This window comes from Typopeltis vanoorti, chromosome 1 (genome assembly GCF_054136105.1).
Source record: "Typopeltis vanoorti isolate ZY-2024b chromosome 1, IOZ_Tvanoo_1.0, whole genome shotgun sequence".
NCBI classification, from domain to species: domain Eukaryota; kingdom Metazoa; phylum Arthropoda; class Arachnida; order Uropygi; family Thelyphonidae; genus Typopeltis; species Typopeltis vanoorti.
The window spans coordinates 50,590,773-50,614,010 of record NC_143549.1 but is presented as its reverse complement, the minus strand read 5'-3'; the positions used below and the strand labels follow the sequence as shown (position 1 = coordinate 50,614,010).

General features: G+C 34.9%; 1 protein-coding gene across 1 annotated transcript in view; it reads left to right on the top strand.

Annotated features, from left to right (window-relative positions):
- LOC150109965 (monocarboxylate transporter 14-like) overlaps positions 1-23,238 on the top strand; it is a 68,476-nt gene that overhangs the window by 15,181 nt on the left and 30,057 nt on the right. The window contains exon 4 of the mRNA XM_090400551.1: positions 7,347-7,493. Coding sequence (XP_090256677.1) covers positions 7,347-7,493 — 147 coding nt within the window. The remainder of the gene's footprint in view (positions 1-7,346; positions 7,494-23,238) is intronic.

The window sequence follows — 23,238 nt, the reverse complement described above, 5'->3', positions numbered from 1 at the left end:
CTAGCTACGCACGTGTGAAGGCGACCTCCCAGAATGTCATAGGCGCCATTCCTCCTCTCTCACATTTTGCATCTATGACTCAGAAGATCATTACTCTGCTTCAGTTCCAACTGTCATTAATAGGCATTTTCCAAACACAGTTTTGCGTGTTCCGGTATTTTGGATGCCCTAGTTACAATGCCTATTTTATATCCTCGATTATAAAGTAGTATTTTTAGTTGCATGTGATTTATATCTTTCTATCCAATGGCTTGTTTATTTGCATTTATTTTAATTCTATTAAAAATAATTTCATAAAATAAGTGTTCTAAAAATTTAGTCACAATTTCACTCAGTCAAATCTGACAATTTAGTTCATAGATGCGATATAAAAACTATGTCAAATATCGATCACTGAGAATGTATGGATTAGGTATTTTCATTCCATTTGTTTCGTTTATTTCTTAAGAAATAAACGAAAAAGAAGAGTTATCTGAAACGAATGTCTACCTGGAATGTTTATGTATTACACTGCAAAAATATTTGAAAGAAAGATCTTATTAATTGAATTCCTGTGTGAAATAGAAGAAATTAATCATGTTAACAGAAAAATGTTCCTTCATAGTGTGTCGTCAAATTATTTATGCTTGTTAGGTGCGCCGTGAAATTATTTATGCTTGTGAGGTGTACGGTGAAATTATGTATGCTTGTGAGTTGTACTGTGACGTGAAAAAGGTTGGGAAGATCTAATCCTGTTGATTAGAGTCTAATCAACAGGAACACTAAACTAAACACTAGAATCAAATTACTTATCTACAAACTGATGGTCCTATACTCACTTACGCGTCTCTGGCTTGGAGTCATACCGCTGATACTAATATTCTCAAGCTACAACGTGTGCAATATAAATGTCTACGCATGATCCTAAACGCACCATGGTTCGTAAGAAACGTGCAACTCCATCGGGACACAGATGTCCCTCCCCCCTATATTTACACTTTTCTACAGACTGTAGCAACAAAGCTCTTTTCAAAAGCATCTGTACACCCCAACAAATTGGGTCAACTAGCTGCTAATTACGATGCAACAGATTACTTCAAACATAAAAGACCAAACGCCATCCTAAACTCAAATTCTAACGTCTAATCTTCAAGCCCGCTCAGGGCTAGCAATTGGCTCATAAATTTTTCTACTCACCTTTTTTCTTATCAGATAACGAGGAGTATGAAAAGCATTTTGCTTCACCCTTTATGCCAGAAATGTTAATTTAAAAAAAAGTTAAGTTAACAGTTGCATGTCTTTTTTCATAAATTCTCATTTACAAGAAAATTGTTATCATCTGTTACTGAAGAAACAAGAATTTTGCCTAAAAATTGGAGAATAAATTTCATTTTATAGTTTAACATCTCTCCGCTCACTATATTGAGATAGACTTGGTTCATTGTTAGGTATAGTGCCAAATACAGGATTCAATGTCTCATCGTAGTAATTCACATCTTAATCTGTAAAAATTCAGTCACTGTTGTAGCTATGTCTTTGGATGTTACTAGCGAATTTTGAACAACAAGCGACAATACTTTCACATTTTAATAATCTACTATACCCACACTGCGTACGTACATTATTGTAGAAAAACGACATAAATACTGAGTTTAAATCTAAAATAATGAACACATTTTTTTTTCTTTTTTAAAGTTATCCTTATCGTATGTATAATGGCCACTTTAATTTGAATAACTTTAAAATAGGTCTCGTTTGTAGACTTTGATCATTTGAATTTATTATGCATCTAAGTAATAAAATTTTTTGAATATATTAAAATATCATTGTAGTTCGTTGATAAAGGATTTTTATTACTCAGGGTGTGACCATTTTGGCTATTCCAAATTTTAAGTGGTTTAAACAGTCTTCCATGTTGGATCTCTAGAATGAAAGATGAATGTTTAACATCTAGCTCTTATATTGCACTGATTAATTAAAGGTTTCTAGTCTTTCATAGGCGGAATTACCATAAAATAAATAAAATGAAAACATTAAATTCACGATAAGTGACTAAATAATTGAAAAGGTTAATGACATTTGAATTAGTCGACCATACAACAAATGAGCACAAGGGGACTACCTAAAAGTTGGCGATGATTTCTAGGTTGTTTCAGAAAGCTCGTGCGTATAAATGGGACCTGATCAAGAACATTTTAAATAGAAACAATTCAATACCTATGGAAAAATTAAATTTTAACTTTATATTGATCTGAATAAATAAATATGCGCAGATTTGGTTGGTAAAAATGGGTTTCTCTATGACTCTGTCTTGCTATAAAGTTGTACCTTTACAAATAAAAAAAAATAATAATAAAAAAGATTTAACTTGTCGGTTTTCATAACGAACTTTCAACTTTGATATCTATAATCTCTTAGTAGCTACGCTTATGCCGTTGTAATTTCTTCTCAGTTAATCAGCGCTAGTTCAGGTCAGAGTACCGCAAGGCGATGCTGAGGATTAAGAAATTTAATCGTATATATATACACGTGCTGGGTGGGTATGTATGGGCGTCATTGCGAAAGGAAAACAGAGCAATTCTTTGATGTTAGAAAATGATATATTTTCTTGATAAACCGAATTCCTTGGGAGGCGAAATATGGAAAGTCTTTTATAATAGCCATTCGCATCTATTTTTATTCAATTTGAGATTTTGATGAATAAGAATTTAAATGGATTTCACTTCAGATTATAGTTGACGAGGTCTCCTGTGTGGTTCCATCTATGAACCAGAAATTTTGCCTTTTTTTTTTGGACTTATTAATCTTTCTGTTTGAAAACAGGATCAGTGACCACAGCTGTGTTCACACGAATATTGTTTGAGCCAAAGCTTTGGCCTCAACTATATTGCCAACACTAGCAGAAGCCACCAGGTGCTTCTCATTATTCCCCTTTGTTAATAACATCTTAATTAGAATAGAGAAGAGAAAGATCTTATTGTCGACAAGACTGTCAACAAAATTTTACAACCCTCTCCTCTCTTCAAGATATCGACAAATGCACAAGGCTATAAACGTGCTGTCACTCTTTCCGTTCACAATATTGCGAACAAAACTCCATCAGATATTTCGACGTCATGAGATAAAAATAACTTCCATTCCCCTATAAAAATCTCAAGAGTTTTACATTCCAAGAAACTCCCTCTCTCCTAAGAATTCAGTTGTCCACAAGATACACTGTTCATGAGGCATATGCTGTGTAGGTCAAACGTCGCTTTTCAGAGAGGCACGCATGTTGGAACACTTTGAAGATGTGGAAAAGAAAATAAACTGATAAACATAAATCGAGTTTGACATACCACCGAACCAATTAATGAAGTTCTGAACATTTATCAAAAACTATATTTTCAAGGAATTTGAAGAAGCTTCAAAAATGATGCATATTTCTATTCAGTACAACAAAACCTTGACATCAACCTGCATCGATTCTGGTCATCAATAATAATAATAATTATTATTATTATAAAAACACGCTTATACCGTATTAGCATATAATACACAGCTCGTGGCGGAATGTAATACCAACAATATCAGCAAGTACATAAGTTGGCACGTGTTCATTGTTTACTTGACATTTCATCCCATCTATTCTGTCCTTGCAAACAGGAATACAGTTCTCTGATTTTTTCAATCTTGTGTTAATACAGCCTGGTGAAGTGTACCTAACGTACATGAAACTGGCTGAGTAAGTTTTATGAGGCAATGCTTTATAAGTTATAGTCCGTGTTCATATAATAATAATAATAATCTCATCTCCCTTTTACCCTGCGGTGTCGAGGGTTAGTTTATTTCTGGGGAAAAAATCCTACTGTCCACGCCAAGCCTGGTTAGCTTGGCTATGGCTGATGAAGATCCTTGAGTTCCTCACGTCACCGACGGGAATCGAACCTAGGACACTCCTTCCCCATACATATGGTTGCGAAGTGCATAGCCACTAGGCTAACCGCGCAGACAATAATAATAATAATATTATTTTAAATTGATCTCTCAAATATTTACATATATGCAATAATCATCTTGAGTAACGTTCAGTATATTATTTTACAAGATTCAGCACTAAGTGCTACATATAATGAGATTTCAATAATATTATTCATACCATAGTTTTGCTATTTATTTTAAATAATCATAGTAATAATTTACAATTATATAGTTCAGTTTTACACAAGTTAAATAATATTACATATTGTAGATTACTTTTTTTCCCTTAAAAGTTTGAGAACGTGATTCTACACAGTTTTTACACATAAACAATTAAAATGTTATATTACCTAATTCTCACTATTATAACGTAAACTCATTATTTACATAATTTTTAGTAATAATAATGTTTATTACATCATTTTGTCTTGTTATATAGTAATATTATATTAATGATATTATCATATAATAATAATAATAATTACTATAATAATTTTCTTTGTTTCTTTTCTTCGGGCTATCCGATTTCTTCCTCGAAGCTTTGCAGAGCTGCTCTGAGGAAGATAATAGATGGCGGTGGTTTCGTGATTTTATGTTTCTATACCGGTGGCAATCCGGGTGTTGATTTTACTGTTTCTTGGTACGTGTTTGGAAGACTTCAACTACTATTTCGCAGTTTAACTTTTTTTTTTTTTTGCAAGTAGAGTTGGGTTTGGACATAGTGTGTTTGTTTGTGTCCTTGTAGTGGGGTTTGTCATAGGCTTGGGGGGGGGGGCAGGGTGTGAGGGAGAGAGAGAAACAGGAATTTCTCTAATTTTCCTTCTCACTATATTATTTATATAGCGCCTGTTTCAGCTTTCTGTATACTCCACGCGTTTAGCCTAGTGGCTTTGCGCTTCGCAACCATATGCCTGCGGAAGGAGTGTCCTGGGATCGATTCCCGTCGACGACGCGAGGAGCTTAAGGATCTTTCTCAGCTATAGCCAAGTTAGCCGGTCTTGGGCGTGAACAGCAGGATTTTTCCACCAGATTATCTGGGGTTTTTCATCCAGCAAGCAGGCAAACCGGTCCAGTGAACACACACGGATACAGTCAGGAATACTGACCTAGCCATAGGTCTGATTCATCAGCTATGCCGGTTCCGGAGCCCAGATGAAATTTGGGAGGACTGAGATGGTGCCGCACCTCCCCCGCAAAGGGGACTCACGGCAGTGTATCATCATACGATTATTATTAGCTCTCTGTATGTCCCTAGGATTCTGTCGTCGAACGGAAATTTCTTTAGCATGTCAGGTACATAGAGGTTTCGGTGGCTTTGGCGTGGTGATTGTTGTACTTATATGCTATGTAGTATGTTGACTGTGGTCTTGTTATCTGATATGTTGTTCTGGTTACTCTATAGGTTGGGCTGTAGTAATCTTTTAACATGATTGTGTAGTGGCATAAGTGTTTCACTTTAAATATTTTGTGTTGTGTCTGTGCCGCCAGCATAGGTGTGGATTGTTCCTAGAATATCAGTTTTACCATTTTATCTCGCAACCATTGTAGCCTGTTAAGTCTGTAGTCTGCGCAGAATGCGTATGATGTGATTGCATATCTTAAAATGTTTTCACATAAAACTTTATAGATTAGTATTTTTATGTGTGTCGGGGCAATGTCTTTTAATCGGTATAGTTTGCTTGCTGTTATCCTAAGCTTGGTGTGTAGGTAGTTTATATGGCTATTCCAACTTTGATCATCATCGAAGTGAAGTCTGAGATAGCGTGTTGTTTTCACCTGTGTGATGGTTATGGTTTTAGCTTCAGCGCTTTGTGTATAGGTGGGTGAATGTCGGATAGTGAGATATTTTGTTTCTATGTGCAGGGTTTGGAGGTTTTTGAATATCATTAGCTTTGTTTTTCCAGAGTTTATATATATGCCGTTATCGGTTAACCAGTTAGTTATTTGATTGATGTCTTGTTGCATATTTGTGTAAGCGATATTTGCGTTGTTGTGAATGGATACTATGGCCGTGTCGTCTGCGTACTGGAAGATTTTACTTTTTAGGGGAAGATGTTGTGTGTGTATGTATTAAATAGAAGGGAAGATAGAACAGCTCCTTGTGGTACTACACAGGTTACCGATACCTCTTTGCTGTATGCTGCTCCTATACGTGTGATGTGCTTCCTGTTTTTCATGTATGCTTTAAACCACTGAGTAGACGACTTCCAATTCCGATATGCGTTAGTTTCCTTAACAAGGTTTTGTGTGTTAATGTGTCAAGTGATTTTGTTAGGTCATTGAATACGACTTGAATGATTTGAAATTTTTCAACGCATGTGGAAAGTTTGAAGTGCACAATGCGATCCATGATTTGGTTGATTACAGATAATGTGACGATGGGTCTGTAATTACTTATAATGTTTCTTTTTCCATGTTTGTGTATGGGTGTGATTAATGCAGTCTTTAATGTTTCAGGTATATGTCCCATTTCGAAGATTTTATTTATCAGTTTTTTTATAACTGGACGTAGGTTGGTTGAGTGTTTCTTGATGTCTTTTGGTCTGATTCCGTCTATCCCGGTCCTTTGTTAGGGTTAATTTGTTAAATTGCAAGTGACAGTTCTTCTTTTGTTACTGTGAGGAACTACATTGACTGGGTTGCTCGTGGACCTAGTAGAGAATGTTCGTTTGTGTGAGGAAAGGTCGCTTCTTGTAGTTTTTGAACAGAGTTAACGAAGTGCTGATTAAAGTTGTTTGTCAACTGTTTGAGGAATTTGGGGTCGCAAGCAAAGCTGTGTTTTATTGATTCTGAGGCAGTGGTTCATTGGTCTGTGTGTATTGTCCAGCATTTCATTAATCAGGTGCCAGGTTTCTTTTATGTCGTTCTGAGCTGTTGTTAATTCCTTGTTGTAGTAGTTTCTTTTTGCCGTTCTAATCTATGTTGTTAGGAGATTCTGTTTTTTTTTTTTTTTTGTATTCAGCTTGTAAAGCGATATTGTTTGGAGACTTCCTAAGTTGTTTTCATAGAGCATATTTTCTTTGTACGTCTCTTAATATGTTGTTTGTTATCCTTGTCGTTTGGGAGCGTATTTTTATTTTTTGTTAATGCTTTGTTATATGTTTTATTAAATGCAAGTTTAAGATTATTATATACAGCTTCAGCAGAGTCTATAATAATAATAATAATAATAATAATAATAATAATAATAATAATAATAATAATAATAATTATTATTATTATTATTAATGATTAATTAATAATAATTAATTAATTAATTATTAATTAATTAATTATTATAGTATTCATTAAAATCAGGTGATGAGTTTATATATAGTCAACTGACGTAATTGTTAGAAAAATAGAAAAAAGCTTCGGAAATTATGTGTAATATACTTTATTTATTTGTTGTTGTTTCTCTCTTTTAGGCTATTTTCGAGACACCGTAGGATTGTACGACAACCTCTTCTTAATAATTGCTGCTGTTTTCATCACTGGTGCAATCATGTGGCTTTTCGAACCTTGTATATTAAAACCTAAAAAGGGAAAAATTTGTAATCAAAATGAACTTTGTTGATATAATGTAGTGCTATTTGATGTTTAAGTTATAAATGCAAATTATCTAACAAATATAGGAGAGCTTTGTCGTTATTAAGTTATACTCTCTTTTTACTTCTTAATCTTAAGTGCGTCTAATGCTTTTTCTTCATGAAGTGAAAAGTTGTGAGTCATGTATAAATAGAATTTTCTCTTAGTCATGTACTGTGTTCCATTGCCTGTGTGTCGCAAGGCTCTCTTATGCACTAAAAGAGCAAAATCATTAGTCGGGTGTGAGTCTACGTTTATTTTTACTTGAAGGAACGACATTTCATTTGTTCTGAGATTAGGTTACTGAAAGCCCAAATGAAGATCCATAAAATCGAGATTTCAAAATGACATATTTTTATTATCATGCTTTTGACGCAGTGAAAGAAAGAAATTAAATAGTTTTCTTAGGTAAGAATGAACTACCGTTTTGTTCTTAAGTTTAAATTTATATTGAAGATGTTACCGAGACGCTACAGTTCAGTGGTTACTTACATTGTCCTTTGATCCTGGACGAACGTACTGGGAATGACATAGGATGCTAATAACTGAAATAAGTGATTTTAATCTGAGTAAATTTAATTTTAATCATTCCACAATACAAGCAAACTGGACATAAGAATACACCATTTTACAGGTTTTATACGTAGCCAAGTTTCTTACCTATGGCAGGCCATTGAGCATAAATAAGCGGGTGATGGAATGAGAATCCCTTCTCACCAACTGTAAATCCTAAGTACCGATTTTAGGCTAAAGATTGGTCTAGAGTGCAAACAAAACACTTTTTTCCCTACTCGAGGCCATTATACATACACCGGGTCTTGAAATTTATCACCTACTTGATCATCAAAAGAAATTATTGAAATTAAATTAGAAGGCGTTTGAAAAATTCCTATCACGCGCTCTTCCAATTCTCCTCATAATTATCCATTCGAAATCCTTCTTCTAGGCAGCTGCTCACGATATAAATGTTCTAACATAATTTTTATTTTTTCCCGAAAAAATTTCGTTTCACTTGATTTGTTACCTGAACATAATTATTACCTGAACTTCTTCTAGGCAGCTGCTCACGATATAAATGTTCTAACATAATTTTTATTTTTTTCCGGAAAAAAATTTCGTTTCACTTGATTTGTTACCTGAACATAATTATTACCTGAACATTCTTACCATCGATCATTTTGCTAAAATATCAAAAGAAATGCATGAAATACATCTGCATTTATTTACGACTACAGTAATTCCCTGTCAAAATCGACGAATTGTGCGAACATCCATTTTTGATGAGACAAGGAAAACGTTATCTGGAGCTTGGCTTCGCTCATGATGGAACGAAACGAATCTTACGCACTGTTGGGAGTATTAACAGTACACAAAGAAAGGATTCGTTCAAATAATCCAGGAGGAATGGAAACAATGGATAATATGAAGACAGTGTTAAATTTTTGTTCAACATACCGTTTAAGATATAATGGTTGACGCACAACCCTTTTTGCTTGTCCATTTAGCAACATCTAAGGCCTAAACTTAGTCACAAACGGAATAAACTTCTTAATCATTCTTCCCGTTTTATTGTATAGTAATTCACATACTCAACAGTAGAGCTCTCAAGCAGTTTCTGATCATGGATCTTGAGAAACAGTGAGTGACTACCTAACTTCTGCATGATTTTGATATTTTTAGTTAAATGGACACCTGCAGGGAGCAGAGTTTTTTTTTCTTCTAAAAGAAGAATACGCAACATATAATCACTTAAAAACAATGAGAACCTTCCCCTGCAGATGGAATGTACTAGTTTCCAAATTGTGTAAAAAATCAATAAAAAAAGTATTAATAAAGTAAAATAGAAAACATTATTTATTCCAGTCGCGGTATTAATGTTCTATCGGTTTACAACCTTTTGTGATTGTAATCACACTAAAAAAAATCTACCTCCGATCTCTTTAGATTTCACTGAGAAATTTTTTTTAATTGTAGATCGATTGTATTTCGCCATAAGAATAAATATGAAAAGCAAACTTGATTCTTTTGCGGAAAAAAAATCCTGGTTTGCTTCCTCTGTGGATACGAAATAAGGGCTTTCCCATATAAGTATTAATTAAATTAACCAATCATATGCTGAAGCAGATATGTTTTGCTGAGGCAAGTGCATAAGCAAAGATAGCCCTTTAGTATCCTCGACATAATTCTAAATTTGAGAGCATTGAAGACTGGTTGGCCCACTTTTGAATTTCACAAAGCATTTGAAGTTATAGTCATTCAAGCAGACTTGAAAGAGAATTCAATGGTTGGAACAAAAATGAATACTCGTGCTTGTTGTTGCTTGAAATGCATTTTTCCTCTCCTAAACAATAAAATTCTTTTGCGCAACCTACACACTTCCTCGTCTGGTGAGTTAACACTTTTGAAACCCTCATAATAATATGGACTTACTTTGGCAGATGACTCAGCAGCAACGTTGTAGAGGAAGAGTTAAAAATCAAAGTGTAAGTCTCTCTCCGGGAAAAGAAACACAAATCTCAAAACGTGGCGAGTATGTGACACCAACTCTTGAGCAAATGTTACTATGGAATTATATGTTTCTGAACATCTCATTATATGAAAGAAAAAGGAATCAGTTAGAACGAAGTTAGTAAAAAAGGCTTCCGGGTACAGTATTTGGAATATTAATGCAATTTTGTACTATATTATTTGAATTCGTCTTCAGTTTTAAAATTTTCATCTTTAAAAAATTAATTAAAGACGGCTTCACTTACTCAACTGAATGGTAAGAATTTTATTAAAAACGAATTGATTTTGAAATAATATTCGTTTAATATTAAATATTTTCATTACTTGATATATATAACTGTTCTTTAAGTATTATTTATGTATGATGTGTAAAAGTATTTCTAATTATAAGGTTTGATATTTTCCGAATAAAAATTTAAAACCGTCCTCTATTGAATTTGTGAGTACTTCAGTAGAAGTGGGTGTGCGCAATGACAGGAATAGTTAATGTCAATGACAGGAATATTGATGGGTGTGCGCATAGTTAATGGGTAGTTAACAGTGTTAACAGGAATAGTTAATGACAGGAATATTTAATGGCAATGACAGGAATAGTTAATGGGTGTGCGCATAGTTAATGGGTGGTTAACATAGTTAATGGGTAGTTAACATAGTTAACAGGAACAGTTAATGGATGGGTGTGCGCAATGACAGGAATAGTTAATGGCCAAACGTTCGGTCTAAAAACTCTGACATTCAATTGATATGTTGTTTTGTTCATAGAGAGGCTCTCGTGGCAAGGATTTTACCACCAGATTTAATGTCTACATTAAATTATATCGTTGAAATAGTAAATTTCATTAAATCTAAACAGCTATAGTCCCCGCTTTTTTGCAAGATTATGCAAAGAAATAGGATCAGAAAATTAGTTTTTGCTATTTCACACTGAAGTGTGTAAGTGAGATAGATCGAAAAATGAAGGACCAAACAAAAATATATTAACCTGTACTGATCACGTGATTCAAATCTAAACTAGCTTTGGAAAAATAAGATTAATAACGGTTAGTTTGCAATGTTTTGTCGGTGTTTTAATTCTAATCCTTACCAAGAACTATTAGCACTTGTACGACAACATCCGAGCATTCTTCAGAAGCTCCGCTTTTATTTTTTACACAAGCCATACACAAAACTGCGATTGGATTCGAAATCCGTTTGCATCACTACCAGAAAATATTTCGGACTTTGACGTACAATGAAAAAAAGGAAGAACCTCTAGATTTTTACGAATGATCGAAACGTTGAAGAAAGATATTCATTTATTTGAATTCTGGTTGCAAAATAAGAGTTTCTGTCCATGAGAGAAAAAAAGAAAAAAGCAATTCAGACGATTCCACTATTTTCTACAGTCTATCTCGTTAAACAATTAAGGATTTGAAAATATCATGTTTAAAAAAAGTCTTTATCGGAAATTATGAGTAACTCTTCCAATCATCGAAATGACCTGTAACAGTTATATCTGGTGCAAATCAACCATATCTCTTTATCACGCTAATAGATCAGTTCCAGGCTTTCTAGTGCTGTTCTGGTGTAAAGAATTTGTTCCAGGTCATTGAATAACTACTTTTTTGTTGTTCCAAGCGGAATTCTTCATTTTCGTATTCATCACAAATTATCGCTGTGCGATATGACTCGTAGAGTCCACAGCATTGTGACTGTTCACCCGCCACACGCACCACCTCCCATTTAAAATTATCACAGATATTCAAACGTATTGATTAAAAATAGAGAGAGAGAGAGAACTTCTCTAGAATATACAGCATGTCAAAATAATAAAATGTCCCATATATTTTATGTGCCAGTAAAATTGTTATAAATTATAAAAGTCCTTGAAAATAACAAGGTCTCTATGACGTTTATAGCGTTCGTTTACCAATATGCTATACGATGTCATTTATGAATGGAAAGTATTTTAATCATCTTGGCATTAAAGGACAACACGTGGCATGGCGCCATATCCTTATAGAGCATGAGTTGAAATACAGTAAAGCACCAATTTTCAAAGTAAATTCGTATTAGGACATGTCGGATACTCTGCCTGAAGATTTTAAGCTTGAAAATGCTTAAAATCTGCAGATATTTAGTATTTCTTCTTGGTTCGAGATTTAAAAAATATTGAAATGCAGTTACGCTTTACAATTACAGTTAACGGTAAGGAAATAGATCTTTTTATCATATTAGTTCCGTGATGGGAAAAATATGAAACGTATTTGGCAATCAATCGTGATCAGTCAAGTTGGATCGCTAAAGCGTTGCATGGCTTCCCTAAGGCTTCTCTGTCTGTTATTATCTTTAATTGTTTATCCATTGTATCAGGACACATCCTTAATGCTGCGATCATCTTTTACAAGATGACATCTTGAACTTGAAACTTCCACATTTGGTTATGTCCGAGGAGAGGAAATTATTTTAGAAAAATACCACACAAAATACTCACTATGTACGAAATTAAAAACATTTTAATTTAAAATTTAATTTAAAAACATTATATTATTGAAAAATATGATAGATTGAATATTAATAATAATGTCCAGTCTACGAATATCAGAACCTCTGTAGCTCGGATTGCATTGGATTGGCGAGCTCGAGCTCGCCAATCCAATGCAATCCAATCCAATCAATGAATCGATGTTTTCAGAGAAGAGATTACGGAAGACAAGTGCCGCAATCTCCTGGTCCTATATAGAAAATGCTAAAAATTATATAGAAAATATAAAAATGTAGAAAATCTTCCTCTTATAGGACACTAGAACGAACTTATAAGTACGCAAAAGATGAACCGTCATTATATTGTTAAAAAAAAAAAAAAATACAGAAAATCTCCTTTAAAAATGTGACTTCAAGATCGAATCGCGATGTCTCTTTGGAAGATGGGAAGATAATGTTTATTCAACGGTCACATGAATAACGTTTGTTTCTTTTAATAACAATTAAAATTTCCTTTAATAACAATAAGATTTTAAATTAGTTCATTTACATTTTAATTCCCAATTCTGTACTGAGTACTGAATGAAATAATATACACATAGCACTGTAATGATGAAATTCGCATGATACAGCAATGATGTACTATAGAATGCTGTAGTTTGAATCTAAGGGATCGATATGATTCATGTGTGCGTTATTATGTATTTTTCAAGCTTCTTGAGGCAGCATTTCAGATAACTTACTACATGGACAATGGTTAACATGCGATTCAAGTGTAAGTCATATTTTTAATGAAATAAATATTGAATAAATATAGAAATAATAATAAGTAAATGCAATTAAATATATAAAATCTCTGTGTTCTTTTGTTATATAAAATAAGTATCATAGGGAATAATTATTATACATTAAGATTTTTGTAGTGAATATTAGTAAAAAAGTACTTTGAAGTTCATTAGTATTTATCTCGAAAAAAAACTGAGTCACATTTCAGCATCATTTACGGCTTCACGATATAATCTTAATCCTATCTTAAATATTGCTTCTGATTTTTCATTTCTGAGCTGTTCGTAAAACAGTTAAAGATTTTTGGCAACAGGAATGCTCACTGATCCAATGTTTATTTCGATTTAAGGAAGTAAGTGCTATAAAACTACATCTACCTCCTCAATCTAATGTTGAGAAGGATTTTTATTAAGATTGTGTAATTTGTCAAGGATATTTCTGTATACTTCCTCCAGTTGAGTACACCATTACATAATATAGTCTGTAAAAATGTATGAGATACTTTAATGTTATACACTGTGCATCTTAGATCAAAAAAGCGTTTCTTTAAGGAGTAAAGAAAAAACCGACGGTGTGATTAAAAACTATTTTAATAATAGCAGTATAATGGCATAGCAAGTTTTATTCGCCTTTGTCAAGAGTCGCTTCTTATTGTAACGCACATAAAAGACGCGACGCCGTAAATTCCTTAAAGAAATGATTTTATTTCATTCTAGTGCTGGAACGTTTGTAAAGTCAAAACTGAAGTTAATATTTTGTAATATTAATAGTTGCATGAGTAGTTGGAATTGAAGGAAATATACGAAGATGGTTTGATGTAAAATCAGGAGTAAGACAAGGATGTATATTATCTCCAATCTTATTCATAATCTATATGGATCGCACTATGAAAAAAAGTGGCAATAAAATTTGATATTAGAATCGGAGATATCAAACTTAGTTTTCTTTTCGTTATGCATATGATGTTTGTACTCCTAAACCGAACTAGTGCAAGTCTCCAGGATTCTCTAATTAAATTGAATAGTAGCTGTAACAAACTCGGAATGAAAAATAAGTAACAGAAAGACTAAAACTATGAAAATAGGCAGGAACATAAAAAACTTCAGCTGCATTCTGAATGGAGAGTCTACAGAACAGGTAATATAATTAAGCTGTTTAGGCACAGCGTTTAGTGAAGATAGCAGTTTAAATCTGGAAAATAGACAACAGAATAAACAAAACTGATATGATGGGGGTGCCAATTGAATAAATGTGTATGGAATAAGAGAGAAATTAGCCAAAACAATAAACTAGCAGTGTACAAGGTTGTGTTCAAACCAGTTTTAAGTTATTAATCTGAGAGCTGGGCTAGAAATAAAGCACTTGATCAATGATTAGAGACTGCAGATATGAAAAACGTACAGACCTAAACACAGACAGCATCAATAGCAGACTCATATTAAAAATGAAGACATTAGGAAGGAACCTGACATCCTTTGCATTCAAAATGTGTGATAAATGCTAATCTAAGGTCTTATGATCACTTAAATAGAATGGATGAGGAAAGGTTACAAAACAGGTGTGTGATGCCAAGATCAGGAGTAAGATAGGAAGAGACACAGATCCACACAGAAGATCAAGGTCTAGGTCGATTGATTAAGTCAGAAGTGCCTTAGAAGAATGCAATGTAATATATAATAATATTGGACTGCTTACAAGTTATAGATTGATTTGGAGGAATACTACTTATGACAGCACTACCTGATTACGTTTACATTAATATTTGATAGCAGATTAATATTATTGTAAATAATATTAATATTAAATTATTTACATTAATATTAATCTACTATCAAAGGGTAAATATCAGGAAATTGCTGAAGATGGTGATATGTAGCCAGTACTTTTAAGGGACAGCTAAGAATTCTGATTTTTGTTGTTATTTCTAATGTGTTTGCTAAACTTATGGAATTAAAATTAAATTATAGTTATTGCTAGTCATTCACTCCTTCCTTTCTTGTCATTTTTCCATATATTCATTAGAGATAATGAAATAACTTGGACTATAATAAACATTGAGCCTCACTATTCTCGATATGTTGTTGTTTCAATTAAAGTTTAGGTGTTATTATTTTAATCATATTTAGAATGGTTTCAGTTTCATTTGAGATCAAAGTAAACAAACCTGTATTTTATTTCATTTTATTTTATTTTCAAACTATAACGATGGGAGGGTGGTCATCCTAAATTTTATGTTATGAAGTTCAGTTGATATGATATTGTTCTCAAACTTTTGAAAAGACACATTCTGTTTTCTTTTTTGTTAGGTTCTTGTTTCATCTCATTATGGCAGTAGAAGCGCGGGTCACACACACACACACACACACACACACACACACACACACACACACACACACACACACACACACACACACACACACACACACACACACACACACACACACACACACACACACACACACACACACACACACACACACACACACACACACACACACACATTACAGATTTAGGAATATACCATTAGCAGGATTCAGCATAATACTCCATCGTTTGGGAACGTTTAGAATGGATTTATGCCAATGAAATGAGGATAAGATTCGAACCAAGTAGACTTATATAGTAGATAATAGACGGTAGAAATATATCGTCAGCAGTGATATCAAAACTAAGAGGTAAATTAAATAAAGCATTCGTATGAATTGTAAACTAGACAATGACCCTTTTTGTGTGCTTGTAATACATAAGGATTTAGTACAGAAGAGGCACAGAAGTTTTCGACTCATTAGAGAAGGCATCTTTAAAAAAAAGAAAAAAAGCTGCTGCTTCTTGTTGGAGATGATCTAGATGCCAGAAGAGGAAATGAACCCCGTTGTTGGTGAGCATTCGTAGTGTAGTCGGTTTAGTTGATGCCATTTAAATGGAAGGATCCACAGTAGAAATCCCGTCTAGAAAGCAGGAAATTTTATTACAGTTTATCAGTTGAAGGTAAGTAGCCGCCCCACCTTGCCTCACAATAAAAGACGGAAGGATTTTTACAAAAAGAATCTGCAGGATTTTTCATGCAACCAAGCAAACAGACCAAGCGAATACGCCAAACTCACATACTGAAGTAATTTCTCTTATCCTTTAATTGCACTTAGGAAAGCCAGTATTTCAGGCCATGAAGCTATTCAGTACTTGTTGAACTTGTAATCATATCTAAGACCTATCTGATGTCCCAACAAAAGAGTAGATTTAGTTGCAGTACACATTAATTAAAAATTATAAATTTAAAAAATATATAAAAATTATAAATATAAAAAATAACATATCCAAAGATTATGATATGATAATATCAACGGAAAAATCACAAACTATGGCCTTTAAAGGACAAGATCCAGCAAGAACTAAAACAGTAATAGATAACAAGATCTTAGAGCAGGTGAATTCATTTAACTACCTGGGATGTATGATCATATATGAAAATGAAAAAGATATAAACGTAAAAATTGCAAAATATTTAAAAATAACAGGTGTAATTAACTCTATATTTAAACCAAACCTAGTTCAAAAACAAACCAGGCTAAAAGTATACAATACATTAGCCTTACCGGTCTTAATGTATGGAAGCGAAATCTGGACAATAAAACAAAAAGACAAACAAAGATTAACAACAGCAGAAATGAAGTTTATGAGAAAAACTGCAAAGTACCCTATTTGATCACAAAAGAAACGAAGATATTATGAAAGAATTAAACCAAGAACCAGTAATAGAAAAAATTAAAAAATATAAACATAAATGGATGGAACACGTTCAAAGAATGAAAACAGAAAGATTACCAAAACAAGCCTTAAAGTACAAGCCATTACGAAAAAGAAAACCAGGACGTCCTCTTAAACGATTCAACGATGACTTCTAAGGCCGGAATAGGCCATGCTAGGCCTAAATCCTTGATACGTATGATGATAATGATGATGAAAAAATAACAAAGTTTCTTTGACTATATTATTGTTGATGGTGACGGATGCAACACGTTAATTTTTTTTTTTTGTGGCTAGATGGATTAAGAAAGAATGCTTTTCATATTCCCCGTTATCTGTAAAATAAACCCTATGAATGGGGTAATATAGACTATAAGCTCTGACCATTAACGCAGGTGGGTAACAGCAATAGCCAAGCCTCAGTTAGAACTTCATTTGCTACAGCATTGCCATCCATTACCCCTCCCTCGTTACCCATTTTAGTCGCCTCGTAGGACATGCATGGGCTACAGTGGGATTATTCTTATCCCGGCCACCACGCGGGGTATACACAGGGCGACCACCCAGCAAAAACATTTTGCACCAACTTATGCAGGAAATAGATACTAAATCTGAAAAAAATAAAAGTACTAAATTTTTATGTAACATTTTATGTAAATAATGTAACATTAAATTTTCAGTTATTTAATATGCTATTTACATATATATATAAGGGGTTACACACAAGAAAAACACTGGAAGTATTTATTCATTATTTTAACAGATTTTGCTAAATTAATTAACTCTTCAGAAATAGTAAAGTCCGTAGCTGATAAATGTTTCAATTTTTCTTTTGTCAAAAGAAAGTTACAAGTGACACCTTCAGCTTGTTTAATAATTCTATTAGAGTTTCAAACAATGCTGAACTTGCTTCGTCACTAACATCAATGATATTTAAAAACGAATTCTCTGATTATTTTGTGGAATCATCATAGTAATGAACCACAACTACTAGAGCTTTATTTGCTGTAATGTCAATTGAATCATCTATAATTAATGAAAAATATGTATTTTGAAGTTTTTGTTTTTGAGATTTCATTGAGTGAATCTACAGCCAAAACATTTTTATAAGACAGTTACATTTAGTGCGTCCACACTGTATTTTCTTAGAAATTTCACTATTAGGGGCAATTGTTTTTCAATAGGGTTGGAAGAGTATCCATAAACCTCAAAGGCAGATTGTGTTCTGCAACATACGCGCATAATCTTAATTCTGTCTCTTTAATTTGTTTTTCCGACTGGTATTTGAAACTGGATTTAAACAATGACCTTATACCGGTGTGCTTCTTTTAGATTCTACATTCGGCTTGTGTTTTGGAATGTTTGCATGACCAATCATCAGACTTTTGCTACGATTAATGCTTTTACCACAAAAGGTACGATAAACAGTGTGTCCTTTACATTTACCTGAAATGATCCATGATTTAAGAAGGAGATTCTCCAACCATTGTTCTTTGAATTTTTGCATATATGATTTTTTCATCTTTTTAGATGAACCTTGTAAACCTGAATCTGAATTTGAATCATAACTATTATCACTTTCTCTTTTATCTGAATTACCTGTCAGAATTGGTTTCTTGTAAGTGGGAAGGGCCGGCATTGAGATCTTCGCTTTCAATGGCTCGTTTATATACTTTCCTAACGGATGCACTAAATTTTTTTCCTTGAGATTTAGAATCAAATTTAAATTTAGAAAGTTTTTCTTGCCACCTGTCCTTGTTTAAAGGGAAAATCTAAATAATAATATTTTTGATGAGGGACTGAGCATGTTTTTTAAATAAAATTAATAAAAACACTGGACTTCAAAACCCACTGTACTGAGCAGACACCTACGAGTACTTCAAATCAAACTGCGATTGCGAGCAACGAATTGAAATTCGTACAACATCGATTATATCTCATTGGTGAAGTTTGAAAATGTTTAAACATTTGATAATTTAAATATCCCTACAACTAACTAACTTCTATAGCTGGATGCACATCAACCCCTTGGATTTTTAACCCGTAATCGGTATTTTTTTTAATTGTTTAAAGAAAGAAAGTTTTGAGCACTTGGCTCACCCTATTAGGGCTGTGTATAAATTCCAATTTGTGATCAGGGCCGAATTTGGGAGTTTATGTTTCCACCTGTCTTTTTCATCGTAATCTGATGACTCACGAATGAGTAACTTGGGATGGAGTGATGCCTGAGCAAAGTACTTGGTTGCTATCTGGAGGAGAAACGTAGGTATGTCTGGCAAGTCTTGGTGGAGGATAGTGTTCCTTATTTTTATTATTGCTAGGAGAGGTGTGGCTCCACGCTGGTGAACCATAAGTTAGTATGGGTCTGATGATTGCTTTGTAAATTCTTAATTTGTTTTCTGGACTGACTTTGCTTCTACAGTTGAGTTGAGGGGAGTTGAGTATTGCTGAGGTTGCTTTGTTGCAGGCATGAGAGATGTGGGAGTTGAAGCTGAGATGGTTATCTAGTTTGGTTCCCAGATATTTTACTTCTTTTTGCCATGGGATATCAGTATTGAACATCGTGACTGCTCCATGATGGTCTGCTTTCTTCCTTGTAAATAGTATGGCTGTGCTTTTGTTTGCATTGACATCAATTCTCCATTTCCGAAACCATTTTTCAAGATTCGTTGCTGTGTTTTGTAGTCGTTGTGTGGCTACGTATGGTGTGAGCGATCTGGTCAGTATCGCCATGTCATCTGCATAGAAAGCCATTGTGACTGATGCTGTGCTTGGGACGTCTGAGATAAAAATGTTGAAGAGTAGCGGCGATAATATGGAGCCTTGCGGGACACTTGCTGTGATACTTCTTGTAGTGGAGATCTGAGCCCACGGACTTTCACTTGAAATTTTCGGTCTTTCAGGTAAGAGTCTATGATTTGGATGAGGTTTAGTGAGTATTTTGCAGGTATTAGTTTGTGGATGAGGCCTTTGTGCCACACTTTATCGAAGGTTTTCGTCACATCCAGGAAGATTGCACCTGTTTGTTGTTTCCAATTAAATCCGATAGTTATGTATTCTATAAGTCTATGGATTTGTTGAGTTATGCAATGAATAGTTCGAAAACCAAATTGTTCTTTTGGGATTAGGTCTAGATTGTCCGTTTCGTTTTGTATCCCAGGTTTGTGGATGAGGATTATATTTGCCTGTTTCCAGCGAGTGGGGAAGTAGTTGAGTCTTAGCATCGCATTGATGATAGCTACTAGATGTTGTTTTGTGAGGGAGTACTTTTAAAATTTTGTTTGAAATCTGATCAGGACCTGGTGCTTTTCTGTTATTGAGGTTCTTGATGATTTGGTATATTTCATTTGGTGTAGTATAGCTTGTTTTGTCAGGGCTGGTGGTATGATGTAGTGCATAGCGTATTTGCTTGTGGATTTTTTTAATCACGCGCAAGTCTGCGTGAGTGTAATTTGGTTGTAATTGCAGCTCCAGGGTGTTTGCAAAAGCTTCTGTTTTTTCATCATCTCGGTAGACTGTACCTATTTCTCCATGGATTGGTTGTATGTTGGGTAATCGCTGCGAAGGGCGTTAGTCATTTTCCATAATGAGTTATCTACAATATGTAAGGGGCTTAGTTTCCTCTCCCATAGTTGATTGGTATGGTCTTTGATTCCATATCGGACTAGGTTTGTTGCCCTGTTAACATCCTTTTTATCCTGGGGTGAAAGGGTTGCATGGTATCGAGGTGGAATCCTGTTTTTGTTGCGGATAAGCTTTAGAATCTCTTCTGGGAGCAGTTTAGTTTGAGCTGGAGCGATAACGGTGGAGGAGTGTACTTTCCAGTTTATTGATCGCTGTGTCTACTTCTTTGGGTGAGGAGATGGTTGGGAAAGGGACTGTGATGTTGTAGAGAGTTGCGTTGAGCTTCTTGAGATTTGTGTAGGATTGTCCGGAGATGGTTTCTGCCTCTCCGCTTAGGCTAAGCAGAACTGGATTGTGGTCGGAGCTAAGATCATTAATAACCTGTAACTGGAATTGGTGTGGGGTGTTCCTGAAAATGGCTATATCCAGCTCGTCGGTTTGGCCAGTGGTCCGTAGTGTGTTGGTTCAACAGGACTTGCTATGATGATGGTTCTTGTGATAACGAATTTGTGTAGGCTCTTCCCATTATTATTAGTGTTTCAACTGTTCCACGCAGGATGTTTTGCGTTTAGGTCTCCCACCACTATTGTTGCTTCGTTTGTGTCAAGGAGCTGGGAGAGGTCTGAGGCTAGGAGTGGTTTTCCTAGAGGGTGCAGACAGAATATAGTTTTAGACCAACTGTGTTGTTCGTATGTTTTTCAACTCCAGTTTCTTCCAGGTTTGTAGTTGTTTTCTTGATTTCATTGTATCTTATACTTTTTTTAACAAATATAGCCGTTCTGCCAGACAAATACTTAGAGTACTACAAAATAAGGTACTACACATTACTTACAGATAGCCGAGTCGATCTGTCCTAAGTAGTGTGTAGTACCTTATTTTGGGGTTGTCGCAAGGCAGAAGATGCATCTCGTTAACTGAAAGGATGTCTATCTTATATCTTTCAGCAAATTCTTTCAGTTCTAGGAGGTTGTTGTATAGTCCATTAGCATTCCAATAAGCAACCTGTATTGAGTTAGTTATGGTAATAACCGTATTATCCATTAATCATGGAGAAGATGACTTGTGTGTTTTTGAGGAATTTATTGGTGTCGGCCTGATTGGAATTTGTTTTGCTAAAGGCCGTTAATATCTCTCCTAGAGTAGCAGCTAGGATTGCTGCGGAGGTTTGGTTGCAAGATGCCGGTTTGTTACTAGTAGAGACCGCAGATGCGTATGATTTCTCGGGAGTAACAGCCCGCGTTTCTGATTTCTAGTGTAGTTCGCTCCTGATTAGGGGGGGGGGGTAGCGCCTCTAACCTTCTGCAGGTTGGATGGAAGGAGTAAACATCCCTTGTAGTTGGCTGGGTGTGGGCCGCCAGTTCGCACACTTAGCGGGCGTGGTTCGTGGTTTCACGCAAATATGCGAGGGATAGTTGTCACTGCACTTGACGCACTTTTAATCTGCTTTACATAGCTTTTGTGCATGTCCATACTTTTGGCAGCGTTGGCATTGACCAGCTGAAGCCTTTCTTCTGAGAGGTTCGGTCTTGATGACTAAGCTGCAGACTATTTTAAGGTCGTAAATTTCTCTATGATCTTTACTGTCTCGACTAAGACCAGAGGCATAGGGCGCTTGTCTGTTCGGTACATGCGCGATATCTTAATTAGCTCTAAGCTTTGTGATCTGAGGTCAGTAGCTATTTCTTCAGCTGGTATGGTTTCAGCCAGACCTCTGATGACCACTTTTAGATTTTTTTCACTCTTAAGCTGAAATTTGTGATATGGGACGTTCAATTCATTTATAAGTCTGGTGCGCTGGAGGTAGTCCGAAGTTCTTTCTGGTTGACTAAGGTGTAAATTTGATATTTGCGTTCTTCATCGTCTCTGTAATTAAATATCATTTTTCTTTTGTTCTTAAAATTACTGGTGGAATCCTCTCTTTGGGTTGTGCCCTGGAGTCGGTCTCTATTCTTTCATCAGGTTTTGCTGTTAAGTCCATTGGAGTTGTTCTTTCCAAGGGTTGAGGTATTATTTCAGGTTCTGCAGCTGGCGATCCCTTCTTGCGTTTCTTTCTGCTGTCAACCTGATAGTTTGTAGAGTTATCTGAGTCCACTAGGGACTGGTCGTTTACGTTGGCGACATAATCTCTCTGGTGTTATCTTGAGAAGTGCTGGGGAGAGGGTCAGGGGATTGATAGTCCTTTGTTTCAAACTCTTCTATTTGGTGGTTTGCTACCTTTCCTGGTCATTTCTTTTGCAGCAGGCCTCCTACATGTTTAAAGATTGCCAATAGCTGCTTGAAGCCGAGCTCGTCATATGGAGAGTTTATAATTTGGCCTAATAGAAAATAGCAGTTGCTCGGGTTTCCAGAATGATCTTGTAGACTTTGAGAGTCCGCTAGCTAATCTCGTAGACAACTTATAGTATGTGTCTATCAGCAAAAAGTTAGTTGTTTTATAGGTGACTATCCTAAAAACAAGGGAAAAGGAGTTTCGGGAACTTACTTGGACACAGTGCAGAGACCTACCTCCCTAAAATACTATTTATCAACCACTGGTCCTCATTGCGGGTGGAGCCTGCTGGCCATTAGACCTCTGAATATTTCATACAGAGGGGGTTAGTTCCAGTG